The sequence below is a fragment of the Falco punctatus genome (assembly GCF_963210335.1).
Source record: "Falco punctatus genome assembly, chromosome: 10".
Taxonomy (NCBI): Eukaryota; Metazoa; Chordata; class Aves; order Falconiformes; family Falconidae; genus Falco; species Falco punctatus.
The window spans coordinates 5,780,786-5,795,351 of NC_137590.1; the positions used below are offsets into that span (position 1 = coordinate 5,780,786).

A 14,566-nucleotide genomic window follows, 5' to 3' on the forward strand; every position below is an offset into this window, starting at 1 on the left:
GCCCTTTTCTCGGGCTGAAAGGGAGTTTCCAGTGTCTGTGGCATGTCCTGCCTGCCCTGTTCTCAGCATGTTTCTCTCACTGCCTGGTTGACTAAAGATAACTGGGTATTGTTTGTGTCCCAGCTCTGTTTTGGCTACTGTTGCTTTGCTGTCCCCCCAACCCCATGCCTCCTGGGAGCTCCTGCTTTGTGCCAGGGACCCCATGTGCATCCTGTGCACTTGCCCAGAGCTGCTGGCTTCGGCTCATGTGGTGGTTACAGGGGATGAACTTTGTCCATGTGAATGTTTATCCATACCCAAAAAGCACCCTCAGTCCTGCCTGATGGTTTCCACCTGAGCACAGTATGCCTGAAGGGCTGGGGGAGGCAGGCTGGTGTAGCAAGGGTGGGTGCTTATGGTCTCTGAGGAGCCGCAGGAGCAAATCTCTGCTGTGTACCTGCCGGCTCTGGCTTGCTCACAGCTCTGTGCGGTCTGGCATAGCCTCCGGGCAGCATCAGCCATCCACCACCATCCCCGCTGACCCCCTGCCCTGCCCCGCCCTGCCCTGCCAGCGGGGAGGCGAGGTGGCCGGGCCAGGGAATGAGCTCAGGTCTCTGCTATGTGCCTGTGTTGGTTGGCACCAGTTACTACTGCCAGGCATGGAGACCGTTTCTGTGCACACAAGTGCCCCCAGCACCCTGCGTTCCCTGGGGCTCACTACGGCCTGAGTCCCCGCCGTAGGGACGACATGTGTGGGTGCTGCCCATGCAGAGTGACACGCACCCGGGTCCCCCGCTGCTGTGGCCCCTCCAGCCTGCCTTGCCGGGAGGGGATTGGAAAAGCAGTGATATCATCGGCACGGAGCCTGACTCATCCCAGCTCTTCAGCACAAGCCGTGCTGCTCAGCGGGGCACACATTTTATTCCAATTAAACCAACACAGGCAAGCCAGCTCCACATAATGATATTTTCGCTTGTGGCCAAGTGTGCCTGCCCCTGGCAAAAAGGTGAGAGGGGACAGAGGTGACACTGAAGTTGGTGGAGAGTCTCCACTTCTGGTCAGGAGCCCTAGGAATAAGCCTTGCCAGATACCTGCAGGGTCTGCCTTGGCTGCTGCAGCACCCCTGCTTCCCTTGTGCCTCCAGCAAAAGCTGATGGCACCGTCTGGTGTCAACAGCCCTCACCCTAACTGCAAATGCCCAGGTCCTTGGGAGGTGTCCCCTGGAGATCTGGTCACAAGCCCAGGTAGGAATGACGCCTCTTCTTTCCACGATGCAGAGTTCAGCTCCTGCCAGAAGTCCCCAGGGAAGCCAGCATCAAAGTGCACCGGTCATCAGGAGAAAATGTAACATGACTTGTTCCTCCTGCCCTTCCCGCTCAGGTTTCTCCCATCTATTAGAGGTTTGGGAGGTGACTCAGGGAGCTGTGGGGCCAGGATGGAGCTGGGGAGGAGTCAGCTGCTAAGGGAAAGGTGAACCCATGCCAGGCAGGTGAATCACTTGCTGGTGAAAATAGATCTTATTCTCTAGGAGGCGTGCGTGGATGGGGCTGCGAGTGAGCTGCAGCTTGCCTTGATCAGTAAATTGTGGAGTCAAGAGAAAAATAAGGCAAGGCTGCTTTCCCAGTAAACGAGGTGATACATCGCAAGGGAGCAGCCTGCAGCGCACAGCAGGCAAGGCTCCAGCAACCTGTGGTCCTGTGGCTCCCTTAAAAGGGGTGATTTTAGTCTGGGACAGCGGGGAGACAGAAAAGCCATAAACACCCTCGAGTGGCTGCTGAGAAATGAGCATCTCGGCAGGGCTGGGGGGGCGATGCGGGGGAGCCAGGCTGTGCCAAGGTGCTGCCTGGCCAGGGTTCACAGCACCACTCCGTGCCAGAGCCAGCTGGCTCCTTGGCCATGCCCTGCCCAGAGGGAAGGGAGCCCAGTCCTTGTGCCAGTGGTCCTGGTGCGGTGCTGGAGGAGGCTCCTGCCAAGCCCTGGGGGTGTCATGTCCTCCATCCTTGGGCTCCACACCACGCAGATGTCCCCAGTGGCTGGCTGCGGGCACGGGAGCTGGTAGAGATGGGAGGTCGTGTGTGGGCAGCAGGACACCCGGCCCCGGGGGGAGAAGGGGTGTTCCTGGAGCAGCTCGACAGACAGCTAAGCAGAGTGAGGAGAGGCCCTGCGTCAGGCTGGGGTGGGGGCAGCCCCCCTGCCGTTCACTCTCACCTACGTGGCCCACAGTTTGGGCAGGTTGGCTCCTTCCCAGCCATGCTCAGCCGTGGTGTGTTTGCCCCTGGTAAACCCACCAGCCTCCCTGGGCCCTGCAGCTTCATTTTATCCCCCTGCATCAAGAGACACGACCGAGGCCATGCAGCACATCAGTGGCAGAGCTGGGCTTCACCTGATTCGACCTTCCTCAGGCACTGACCCCCTCTGCTGAAGGGATGGGGCCAGCCTGGCCTCCAGAAATCCGACCCAGCCATCAGGATGCCAGGAGCTGCAGGGAGTCAGCACCAGCTGAAGGCAGAGGTGAGGGGCTGGGGGGCTCTGAGGGGCTGGGGGGGGAGATGACTGGCTGCCAAGCAGGGCACAGGCGGCGTGGTGGGAGCAGCCCTAGCACCCTGCATGGTGGCCCCATCCCTGCCCAACTCGTTTGTAGCCACTGCCAAGCCGGGGGCAGGCAGACCGCAGCACACCTATGCCTGGTCATACAGACTGCGGGCAGTGGTGCGGCTGGGGGGGTCCCTGTCCAGCTCTGCCCCTGCCCCAGGCTCAGCCCCTGCCAGTGCCATGGGGCTGGCTGGAGACCAGTGCCCTGGCAAGGGCCACCACCGTCCCCAGCCCTCTGGCCTGCCTGCCTGCATGCTGCCTGCGGAGCAACCTCCAGGCCACGGCGTGCAGGCAGCCCCTGGCTCCATGATAAATCTAGGGGTGCCCTCGGGGTTGGACATGCCCCAGCCCCTTCCGCAGGAGCAGCTGTGCCTGGAGGCTGCCCGCAGCCCGGTGCTGCCCCATCGGTGGTGCCCGCCATGCTGTCAGCATCCACCACACAGCCTGGCAGGGTGGATCTCACCTGCAGCTGCCAGATCCCCGCAGGAGCTGCTGGGTTTGCCCAGTCAGACGAGAGCCAGGCAGCCCTGGGCAGCACCCAAGCAGCTGCCTGCTGCCTCCTGGGCAAGCAGGGCTGGCGGAGCATGGCTGCCATGGTGCTGCCAGAACATGGTTGCCCAGGGCAGCCCTGGGCCCAAAAGGGTTTTCCCCTCCATCAGCTCCCACTTCTTCAGGGGCAGGCTAAGTAGGCTGAGCTGTCCTCCATGGGGCCTGCTCTCCCTGCCATCGGGCAGCCCTGTGTCCTCAGGCATTGTGTGGGCTGTGGGCAGGTCCCAGCAGGGCCTTTGGTGTGTGTTGGGCTCAGGTTCTTGTATGGGTTCATCCCATGACGTGCCCAGCTGGGACACGTGGCAGCGCATCTGTGTCCTATGGCCACCTGCATCCAGAAGCCTGAGAGGGATGAATTCCACCCCCGTGGCTGTATCTGAACTGGAGGCATCAGCAGTGCTTGGGTCAGCTCTCTGGCTGCTCGTGGGACAATGGAAGAGCAAAGGAGATGGTCCTCACCCTGCGGAGCTGGCCCTGTGCCCCAGCCCTTCTGCAGCTTGGACCGGCTCAGTGCATCTGTGGCTGCCATCAAGGTGAAGTGGTGGGGAGTGGATGGCAAGCTGGCAGGTCCCCTCTGCCCACACCGGTGTCCTGGGCTGTCCCCTGCCCCCCTTCCCTGGGCCTAGCAAGGGGGTGCCAGGAGCTCAGGAGAAGAGGGAGCCAGAGCTGTCCCTTTGGGACTGCAGGGCTGGGTGCTGGCCTCAGGAGGGGCACAGCCACTCCCAGCTGAGCCTCGAGCTGTGTCACCCTCCCAAGCTGATCCCTGAAGGCAAAATTCAGATTGTAACTGCTAAGCAGCGGGAAATTGTGACCAAGGATTGACCTGGCATGGAGGGCAAGATGGCAAAACAAGGCTTTCCCTTGGGGGTGAGAGCAGAAACGGCTACAGCATGGTCCTGCAGCCACCCTGGGAGGGGAGTGCTCAGGGGCCACAGGGATGCTCACCCCTGCCCTCCCTCCTCTGGCAGATCCACAAAACCTTGCCGCTCCCCAAGCTGCTGAAGCACACAGAGCACAGGATCCTCCAGCTGCAGGTGCTGGCCCATCAGTGGTGGTAGGTGATGGTGGCAAAGGAGCCTCCCAGCCTCCAGCCAGCAGCTGCAGGGGATGTGCCCAGTGGCCCCATATCACCCCATGGTTCCCCCCAGGTGGCAAGAGGGGCCAGGGGTGCCGAGACGCCCATTCCACAGGTGCACTAAGGTGGCCAGGGCAGGACCAATGCACTTTTCTGCTTGATTTCTGGCTTAGGATATGCTGCCTCGTGCTGGAGGCTGCAGAGGTGGGTGCCAGCAGTGTGGAAGTGGGTGTGGAGATGGAGGAGGAGGTGGAGGAGATGGTGACAGACCCACCAGCAGCAGGACAGACATGTGCTTCACATCCACTACCCTCAGCGAGGGTGGGTTGCCTGCTGCTGGGCTGGGGCTGGGGTGAGCGGGCACACCAGCAGCAGGGACACAGCACTCGGTCCCCTTGTCCTGGCAGCACAACTGCCACCACTGCACTGCCCTGCGCTCTCCTTGGGCCAGGCAACCCAAGTCATTCCATGCAGTGCCCAGCTCCCATGCCCAGCCAGGGCTTAGCTCTGGCAGCAGAGTCCCGCTCGCCACAATGTGTCCCAGCATTGCGGCAAACACAAGGACCACCAGCAGCCTAACTGAAATGATTGCCGCTTGCTTTTCTTCCCGGGCTGATGGAGATGCAGGGCTTGGCAGAGCTGGGGGGGCGCTTCCAAGAAGGTTTGTAGTTTCTTGTGTTGAGTTGTTGTTCTGTAAATAGATTTATTTATGTTTTTCAGACCCAAGCTCTCTCTGCATTTTCCTTGGGCACCCACAGGGTTTGCAGAGTTGTGATTTTCACTTGCTCTGTGTTCCGGGTGCTGGAGGTGGCTGGGGTGCTGGCACGGCCACCCTGGGGGCAGGTGGTACCTGTGCACTGAGGGGCTCCCACTTACGGAGGTCATGGCACTGGGCACCAGTGACGTTCATGGGCAAGTGGAGAGTCATGTCCCCAACAGCAAAGCTGTCACCAGCAGAGTGAGTTTTGGTGTGACCGACCCCTGCAGTGATGCCATCAAAGCAGCCAGGAATCCTTCTGCTTCCCTTCCTGCTGGAGGAAGAGACAAGAGACTCACTAGGCAAAAGCCAGGATCAGGCCATAGCGATGCAAAATCCCAACGAATGCCCTGAAGGCTGTGACAGCCTTGGGAACGGCTGGTGCCAGGATCAGGGGAGAAGGTTTTGTAGGTGCTGACATTTAAGGCTTTGAACCTACACGCTCTCAGGTCTTTGCTTCACGTCCTGCATTGCTTTACCCTGTGCTGTTAAAGAGACTAAATCTGGAGCAAAGCAACCCTGGTCCTGCCCGCGTTCCTGCTGCTGGCAGCGGGCACCGGCCCCTCTTCCCCACTCGGGGTGATGCACGGAGTGGGCAGCGCAGCCTGCGTGGGTGAGGGCGCAGGGGGCTATGAGGGTGCCGGTCAAGGGGTGCCATGGGGCCCATGGGCGCAGAGTCCCTGGGTGTGGGGTGCAGGGGGGGGGAGCCGTGGGTGCTGACAGAGTCCTGAGGGGATGCGATGCTGTGAGGTCCAGGGGTGCAGGATCCAGGGAGCCGCGGGATGCGGGCACGGGAGCTGCCCCCGGCAACTCGTTAGCTGCCGTCCAGCCCCCTCCTTAATTAGCCGCGGCCAAAGCTGCTCATTAGCGGCAGCCGGGGCCGGGCGCTCTCCCCGCGGAGGCGGGCGCGGAGCGCTGCCGGCCATGGGGGTACGGGCAGCGGCAGCATTAGCGGCAGCATTAGCGGCAGCGGCAGCATTAGCGGCAGCAGCGGCAGCAGCGGGGCTGGAGCCCGAGCCCGAGCCCGGGCGGAGCCGGCGGCGGGATGGGGCAGCGGCGGGGCACGGCCGTGCTGCTCCTCGCCCTGGGTAAGGCTGCCGGGGGTGGCCGGGCCGGGGTCGTGGCCACTTCCCAGGTGACATCTGGGGTGCCCAAGGTGGGGGCGATGCGCGGTCCCCTCCCTCCTCCCTGGGTCCTGGCTGCCAGTGCTGCGCTGGCTGTGCACCCCCTGCCTGTCCCTGCCCTCCCTGGGCCGGGGGGTGGGTGCTGGGGGTGGGTGGGCAGGGGGCTTCCCCTGCATCGGCTCCCTACCCACGCAGAGCGGCTGTTTCAGGCTCTCTGCAAACACAGGCAGGGCTGGGCATGGGTGAGGGACGGTGTGTGGTTCACGTGTGTCCTGCATGGAAGTGGGAGCTCGCCATGCCTCGGTGGCACTGGCACTGTGGTGGCCCAGGGCTGCCCAGGTCACCCCAAGAAGGAGGTGGTCTCTGTTCCCAAGGGTCTCGGTGCTCATACTGACCCCTTGGGTGGCTGACAGGGCACCTGGCTGGGCTGCTGGCATCGGGCACCACCTGTGCCAACGTTTACCAAGGCTTCTCGGACTGCATCCTCAAGCTGGGGGAAAACATGGCCACATACGAGGAGGCGGATGGCATCGAGCTGCAGGGCCTGCACCAAGTCTGTGGGTGAGTACGGCCCCAGGCCAGGACCCCCTGCGTGTCCCACCCTTGGGGCTGATCCCTGGAAGAGAGAGGGTTGGGGCAGTTATCTGTGGTGCACTGCCCCTGCGCTGGCTGTGCGCCCAGAGGGTAGCTGGTCTTACTAGTGAAGACTGAGTCAAAGCATTAAATACTTCAGTCTTTTCCTCATCCCTTACGGCAATGTTTCTATGTCCTCTTCCAGCTCTGCCACCAGGCTGAGCAGATCATTCACCCTGTCACCCCTCACGCTGGTGTTCTGCTGCCCTTGGGCAGCACCGACAGGCTCAGGCACTCCCCGTGACCCACATGTTCACTGGGAGCTCTGTCTGGGTTGCCTGATGCCTTCTGACGCTGGCTTTTGGCCAAGTGGCAACCATGGCTAGGTTTCTTCTGGGAGGGTGATGACCACTCCTGGAGCTCGCCTCTGGGAGCCTCTTGTGCCTGCCCTGCAGCAGCTGCGGCAGCATGCCCTGTTTGCCCACCGTGGTCACTGCACTCCTGGTCACATGTGCCCTGGGGGCTACTTTTGTAAGTGTGGGGGCTTGGCTGCCTTCGCTCCTGGCCTTGCCCATGCTGGGTCAGAGGTGCCGCTCAGCAGGGTCTTAACATTGATGTATGCTGCTTTTTTTTTTTTTTTTTTTTTTTTTTTTAATGTGGCTTCTTGGTATCGGGAAACAACTGAGCCTACAGCCCAACATGTGCTGTGGTTGATTGCTGGAGGAGTAGTTCCTTTGCTGAAACTCGCACAAAATGTGTGAGTTAAGGTTTTTTTACAGGCTCTGGGGCTCTAACCATCACAGAACAGGTCCTGGGGTCTTCCCCGCTGGCAGGGCTGAAACTCTGTGCCTTCTGTGACGTGCCAGCTTCTCCTGCTGGTCCTGGTGCATGGCTAGCTGGGCTTCCCTGGCTGGAGGAAAAAGCTGATTTCCCAGCTTCCTGCCAGGAAGTATTTCTGAATTATTGACCTTAACTCTCAGCCTTCCCCACCGCTGTTGGTTTTTCTGGTGCCGTGGTCCCCTCTCCGGGAGTGTGGGTGGGGGACAGACACAGAGCTGGGAGCCAGCATGGGGCTGGTGGCATCTCAGCCCTATGTGCAGGATGCTGCCCCAGAGCCAGCCTGGGCGAGCTGTCTGACAGCAGCCTGCCTGGCTGAGCAGATGGAGGCTGTGAAGGCTGAAACATTGGGAGCTGCCATCCGGGCTGAAAGCAGAACCAGACAGGAGCTGTCATCCCTCTTCACCTTCCCCCAGCCATCCTTTGCCTGAAGACACAGGCTAGGTTTAACTCTCACCTGGCAGAGCTGCCTGCTGCTGCTGCTGCCACAGCTCGGGAGCAAGCACAGGAGGTTACTTGTGTTGGCACCAGCTTTTCTCATTATCTGGGGACATTTCTTCTGCCACAGTGACTCAGTTTAATGAACTCCCTCACAGCTGGCGCTCTGATGTAGGCCCTGGTAGGAAAACTAAATAAACAGAGTGCTTGGGTCTGCACAAGGTGTCATCTCCAGCACTGGGCATTTGGACAAAACTGAGCTGTCCCCTTCCCATGTGCAGGGTCCCTGCTCAGCTGGCCGGGCTACATCTCCTTCCCGAGGGGTGGCATGTGTGCCTGGTGTCCTGGAGGGCACGGGGAAGGTGGCAGAGCAGTTGCTCCTGTCCTCTAAGCAGTCCCCAGCTTGCAGGTAATCTATGGCCTGGAGGTGGTGCCCAGCCCCAACAATGTAGGACAGGACAGCAAAACTGGGGTGGAGGGGAGGGCAATCAGGTACCTCGGGGTGCAAGTCACTCATCACTCGGTGCTGTGGGCTGGGGGAGCTGGCTAGGACTCAGGGGGTGCTGCCCGCAGCTGGTCCCTCTTGCCCTGGTACCGGGTGCCAGGACACGTTGCTCCAAAGAAGCTGCAATAGAAAAATGCTTTTGCAGAACTCTCTTCAGGTAAAAGAAACTCTGTTTGAAAGAATCCATGGGGGGAAGGTTAGTGGCAAGCGTGGCACAGAGCCTCTTCTGTCTCTTGGGGAAGTTTTTGTTTTGGAGAGGAACCACTTCCAGAGGATGTGATGGTCTGTGGCATTTGCTGAGACTTTCAGGCTCCTGCCGTTTTATTTTGTGGGTTTGTACTTACAAAACAGAGACCTCGCCTGTGAATTCAGCTGTGTCAGGACTTGTGGACACGCTGGTGTGCGTGCAGCAACCTGCCAGGCTTTGGGTGCCCTCCTTGTCACAGAGCAGTGCCTACAGCAGCCTTTGAGGGATCTGGTACTGAGTCTAATTCTCCCATACTCAGCAGCAAAAAAAAAAAAAAAAAAAAAATCGGATGGGGTGCCCATTCTGGTCCTTCCTCACACCGCGTGGGGACACATGGCCCAGCCTGGTACCTGCTGTCCTTGTCCCTGGACAGCTGGAGCCCATCCCTCCCTGCTCAGCTTGTCACTGGTGCACAGGGATCTCGCTGGAAACAGCTCCAAACCAGCTTCTTCAGAGCCACCACGCTTCTTCACCAAGAGTAAGGAAGGAGCTCAGGGAGAGGGTAAAGCCTTGGCAGGCTGGATGCTGCTCTGGATAAATGCAGAGCAGGGCCATCCTGCATGGTGCTGGCTCCAGTGTACCAGACCAGTAGGGTGGTGTCCACTGTGCCCCTCCTGGAAGTCTTTTTCAGGGGCTGTGGGTTTTGGCCCCATTTCTTCCAGGGTTTTTCCCTGCCTGGTTCTAGCTGTGGATCTGAAAAAAACAATTCCAAAGTGCCAGCCCCAGGGGATGGCTGCCCAAGGGGGTCTTCAGCGAGCAGCTCCCGGTTCATTCCCGCAGGACCATGGGTTATCTTTGCCTGTCTTGTTTTTTCCCTGGTGCTCTCCAAGAGCCTCTTTCCATTGAACAGCTTCTACTCACACAGGGCAATACCCAGCAGATAAATGGAGTTGTGTCTAATGAGAACAGTGAATAACTCCCCCACACCCCAGTTATAAAGCTGCGACAGTCTGCAGGAGCTGTTGTCCTTCTCCTTGCTTTGTGCTTGCGTTTCGCCCTTGACTCAGCTTGGAGGAAGCTATGAATGAAATGTGCTGGGCCTTTGTTTGCAGCCTGTTTTAGATACTCGGGGTGCTCGGTGCTGAAGGGAAGCATTTGTTGATGGAAAATAATGGATTTTATTGACTTCCAGAGAAAGGGGGGAAAAAAAAAACCCAACAAAAACAACCCATGAAATAACTTCAGTGTGTTTTGAGGTTTGGAGTTTTAGTCAAGATGTTCTGGGAGATGATGGAGGGGATCAATAGTCTGGGCAACTTGCATAAAACACAGAGGCTGTTTCTGCTTGAAGGGCAGGCTCAGAGCAGCAAGGCTCTGCCTGGCATCCTGGCACTGTGCTAATGCAAAGGGACTGATGGTGTGGTGTCTCCCCTGGCTGCAGGTACTGGGATGAATTTCACACGTGTGCCCTGACAGCGCTCTGGGAGTGCCAGAAGGAAGCAGCAGCCATCTGGGAGATGCTGAGAAGGGAGTCTCAGAAAATCAAATTTCAAGGCAGCTTGTTTGACCTCTGCAGCCCCAGCATGACCCAGAGCTTTACCTGGACCCATGTTCCCAACGTTTCCATCCTCAGCATCCCCCTCATTGTCACTTGGCTGAACTTGTAAACTGCAGCTCTGTAAGTATTGTGACAGAGGTGGTGGCAGCGTGTGTCGTGGCGTCTTTCTGGTCATTTTTCCAAACCTTTGAGGAATACTTTGTGTGGTGCTCAGCAAATGCTTGGTTCCATCCTGCACCTATGAGACACGGAAGAGCTCAGCAGCATCTCCTGGGTTTTGCTGTTTCTCTGTAACTTGGAATAACGCTTGTTCCCTCCTGCCTCAAGACACAGGTGCAGGTCTGGCTGACTGCAGAGTTTGGGAACTTGCAGATAACGGGGCAGAGGATTTGGGGAGGAATGATGATTTGGTTGTGACGCTGGATTCTTTTGTACTCTTCTATGGCTACTGGAAGGAAAACTGTTTACTTTGCTGACTCTTTCCACCAGATCAACTCTCCAGATTTTTTATTTGGGCTCTGAAAACAAGAAGGGTGTTTTTACCACTGATTTGTAATGTGCAGGGGATGGTGTATGTCCTGTCAAAGGCAGAAGGGAGACCTTACTGCCCTGTACTGGCCTTTTTTCTTTGAGGACATGGTGAAACCCCTGCTGAAGAATAATCACAGGTGCATGACTTCATCTTTAGCACACATCTGGATTCCTGAGTAACTCCTGTGTTATGTGTAAATCCCTTTTCTAAAGAAACAGAGGGCAAAAATATATTTGGGGAAAGGGAATGTTGAGCTAGCAGGACAAAAAGGATTTATAGCAACTCTTTTGCTTTAGAGCTTTCCCCAAGTTACCTATAAGCAGCTCCGTGGATGGCAGTGTAATTCCAGACTATTAAAGTTTGTTGTAGAGCCTACAGCATGGTAGAAGTTATTTGTCCTGGCTCTTGTTCAACAGCACGGTCTCTTCTTGTCTCCTCCCCAGCTCAGAGCTTTGTTAGTTTTGCAGCTTCAGTGCAAGCATGAAAATATTTGCAATAGAGTGCTTGCAAGTGATTACCAGGCATGTTAGAAAAACACAGTACTGTTGGGCAGTACAGGGCAGTTCTAAGGGTGCTGATGAAGCTCTGTGCCCTGCCTGGCTGCACAGGGCCATAGGAGCTATAACTAGCGGGGTATTTCAGCCTGCCTTTTCTAGATGTGTCACACATCACTTTGGCTGTTTCCACAGACTGTTTGGCCCCTTTTCAGGGCACTTGCTTTGTCTTCAGTAGGGCAGGCAGCTGCTAACAGCGAAGGATAGCCCTGTGCAGAGCTGGGGAAGCTCATGGCTCCTCACGGTCCTGAGAAACGTTGAACAAGAACCTCGCAGGGATGGTTTGAGTGCTGCCTGCCATGGGAGTGAGCCCAGCAGTAGGTACCACCAGCTGTAAATGGATCAGGAGGTTCTGAAATGGTGTCTTGAAATGTGAAAATGTGCTTTACAGCGTGAACGGGGGATCTGGGGCCCTGCTAGCCCCAGAAATCCCACTGGATGCATTACAGGCACATGGGCAAGCTTCTACAGCAAAGGATCTTCTTGCCAAAAGTAGTGTTGGGGCACACTGCTCTCCTTTGGCATTCACATGTTCTTCCTCTGACCTTCCCTGCCACTTAACATGCTGCTCCTGCAGCAGCAGGAAGGAAAAAATTGAGGCAAATTCCAAGAAATAAGTCAGGGAGGAGCAGCTGGTGTTCAGACAACACTTCAGCGCAAGGCATGTAGGCTTTCTACAGACAACAGAGTCCTTAAGCATCTCCGGAGCAAAGCCCTATGGCAAGTAGTGGAAAAAGGGTAAACCAGAGCACTGCAAAACCTGGAGTGAATCACTCAGTTGCTTCAGGTTTTTTTCTTATTCTGCTCCAACAGCAGCGTATGCTGTTTGCTTCTGTTCCCCCCCTCCCTGTTAGCTCTTCTCCTGCCTGTGGTTTGTAGCTGGGGAAAGCTGAAGCAGGTGGGTATTGCATACAGCCAAGGCTGGAGTCTTTTGGATCTAAATCCTCTACCTGCTCTTTGTTTAGAACAGATGTTTAATACCTTTAGGAAAATAAATAAGCACAGCCCCCCCCCCCCCCCCCCCAATCCTACAACCCTTAGCTTCTCTTTGGATTTTTTAAATTCCTCTCTGTTAAAATTTTCTACTTTTAAACAGCTTTGGGGAAGGGGAATGTAAAAGCTGCAGCAGAGGTCTCCAAGTCTTCTTTTTCCAAACCCATGGATGCAAATGGCTAGCTGACACTACTGCTGTCTCTAAGAAGAGCAGGTGTTGGGGCATATCTTCCCTGGAAGCAAATCTCTCAATTATTGCACACAAAACCCAAAGATTCATTAAGAAACGAAGACCATCTGCCACCATTCTGGTACAGAGCAGCAGATTTCTTTTTAAAGCCAAAGGTGCCTCTAAATCTGACTGAAAGCATGCGAGTGAAAATTAGGTCTCGCAGAATGGGAGTGATGAGTTTCAGAGGTTCCCTTCTCAATTGATTTTTCATTTTTTAACAGAACCTCCCCTATGACTAGGATATATTTCCTTTTAAAAAATAAATATATATATATATACAGATTTAGTCTGCATAAGCAGTCAGCAGACTTCCAGAAAGCATTCCTGATCCTGAAAAGTACTTCATGCTGATGCAGTGCAGCTTGTTGGATGTCCCACAGCCTCAGCGTTAAATCCACATTTGTCAAGGAATCTTCTCGTGGCCTTGCTATGAGTTTCTCTAGATCCAAAGCTGTACCTAGACTTCACCCCCCCCAGCAAGGGGGACTGCTGAAGCAGCTACAGCATACCTCACGTATTCAGAAAATAAGGGTGTAAGTGTTCCTTGGTCCACAGTTTTCATCTCTGTTCTTACAGGGGAATAAAAATAGCACCTCTTTCAATGTGTTCTCACAGGAACTCGGTCGTCAGCTGCCCATTCTCCTTTAAGAAATGGGAAAGCCACATTCGTCCCTCCTCACTCTCAAAGTCACTGTAATTAAGTCTTCTAGCTCCCACTTGCCCAAAGACTACCTCTGAAGAACACAGGAGTTCACACCGGGGTTTGGTGTGGTATTAAGCCTTGAATTAAACCCCCAGACTTTCCCTGTGTAGGACTGGGCTGTTCTTTCTCGAGAACAGCAACAAAAAGCAGGAGAGGACAAAATGACCCTGAGGGAGTCTTAAAATATGACTGACACCAAGCCAGTGTTTGTCAGCCCCGAGGCAGAGCACATCCTCTGCTGCGCACCCTGATCCCCATTGCACGCACACTCTGCTTGTCTGAAGGAGATACTGGCACCTACTGGAAGACCAGTTTATATCTGGGCGGAAGGTGACTGGAAGAAAGGCAAGTATCCCGATATACAAGAAACGAGCAGATTTCAAGGAGGGATAAACTTGTCTTGCTGACTGCTTAACAGAGTGGCAGGGAAAGCCCTGGGAAGTGACCTCGGGGTGGCAGTCCAGCAAGTGTTGGCTCCTGCCCAGAGAAATACTTGTGTAAACTCCTTGCTGTGAAGGGCTGCTACTGTTTAAAACCGTGCTTAGAGGAGGTTTTGGTCAGGAAAAGGTCCTGGTGAAATCTCAGAATATAAAAAGTTCTGTCTAAACAAATGTAACCAAAAATCCTCCTCTGTGGCAGACCTGCCAAATATTTAAATCATCAGAATATTATCCTGCCTCAATTTATAGCATCTGAATATGAGCACAGGAACTGAAATAATAGCTATCCCAGTAACAAAAGTCAAAAGAGCAGCTTCAAAGAGTATATCAACTTCTGCATGTCAAGTCATCCCACCTCTTTTCAAGAAGCTGAATTAGCAAATAATTTATGCAAATGAACACTTACAAATATTAACATACAAAGCAAAGTTACTGCAGCAAAAAGCTGCACAGGAGGAAAATCTGTCTGTCTTTAAAACTGGCTTTGCCCTTGTTTGGGATGGCACAAATTGGCCATCCCTCCGTGGAAACCAAGCAGGAGACTGGTCCGTGGGACCCGGAGGAACCCTCCAGCTTTGGCCCCTTAGCAGTAAGGTGTCGCTCCTGCCTGCCCACAGGTGGTGTTTATGTGAAGTGCCTCTAAAGAAAGGCACATCCTGTTATTTTGAGAAACAAGCAGCAGTCTCTCACTTAACTAAACACCACCTCCACCAGACCACATCTGTTGCTACTTCTCAAGCCTGACAGGAAGACCGAGACATATGGGGGAGGCAGCATGGCTCCGGGACACCTTTGCAAGCTTCCCCAGGACCACTCCAGCCTCAGGCCGAACGCGTGGAGACCCTGGATTGCTGACATGCCTCCTGAAGTGAGGATTATGCTGGCTGACTTCCCAAGACAGTACTCACTGATGCCTTCATTTCAAAGCAGAGGTATGA

General features: G+C 55.6%; 1 protein-coding gene across 3 annotated transcripts; it reads left to right on the forward strand.

Annotated features, from left to right (window-relative positions):
• The first annotated feature begins 54 nt into the window (after positions 1–54).
• Positions 55–14,561, forward strand: LOC308071115 (neuritin-like). 3 transcript variants are annotated; one of them, XR_013930990.1, is made up of 3 exons: positions 55–2,490; positions 3,377–3,653; positions 4,089–4,914. XR_013930990.1 is itself a non-coding variant. In XM_080406047.1 (3 exons), the coding sequence occupies exons 1-3, from the start codon at positions 2,406–2,408 to the stop codon at positions 10,281–10,283; spliced, it is 459 nt and encodes a 152-aa protein (XP_080262173.1). In that variant the 5' UTR covers positions 55–2,405; the 3' UTR covers positions 10,284–14,561. The 3 variants fall into 3 exon arrangements, 2 of the variants coding, with proteins under 2 accessions (XP_080262173.1, XP_080262174.1); XM_080406047.1 differs by lacking the exons at positions 3,377–3,653; positions 4,089–4,914 and adding exons at positions 6,490–6,637; positions 10,058–14,561; XM_080406048.1 differs by lacking the exons at positions 55–2,490; positions 3,377–3,653 and adding exons at positions 6,490–6,637; positions 10,058–14,561 and having other exon boundaries at positions 4,637–6,040.
• Positions 14,562–14,566: the final 5 nt, after the last annotated feature.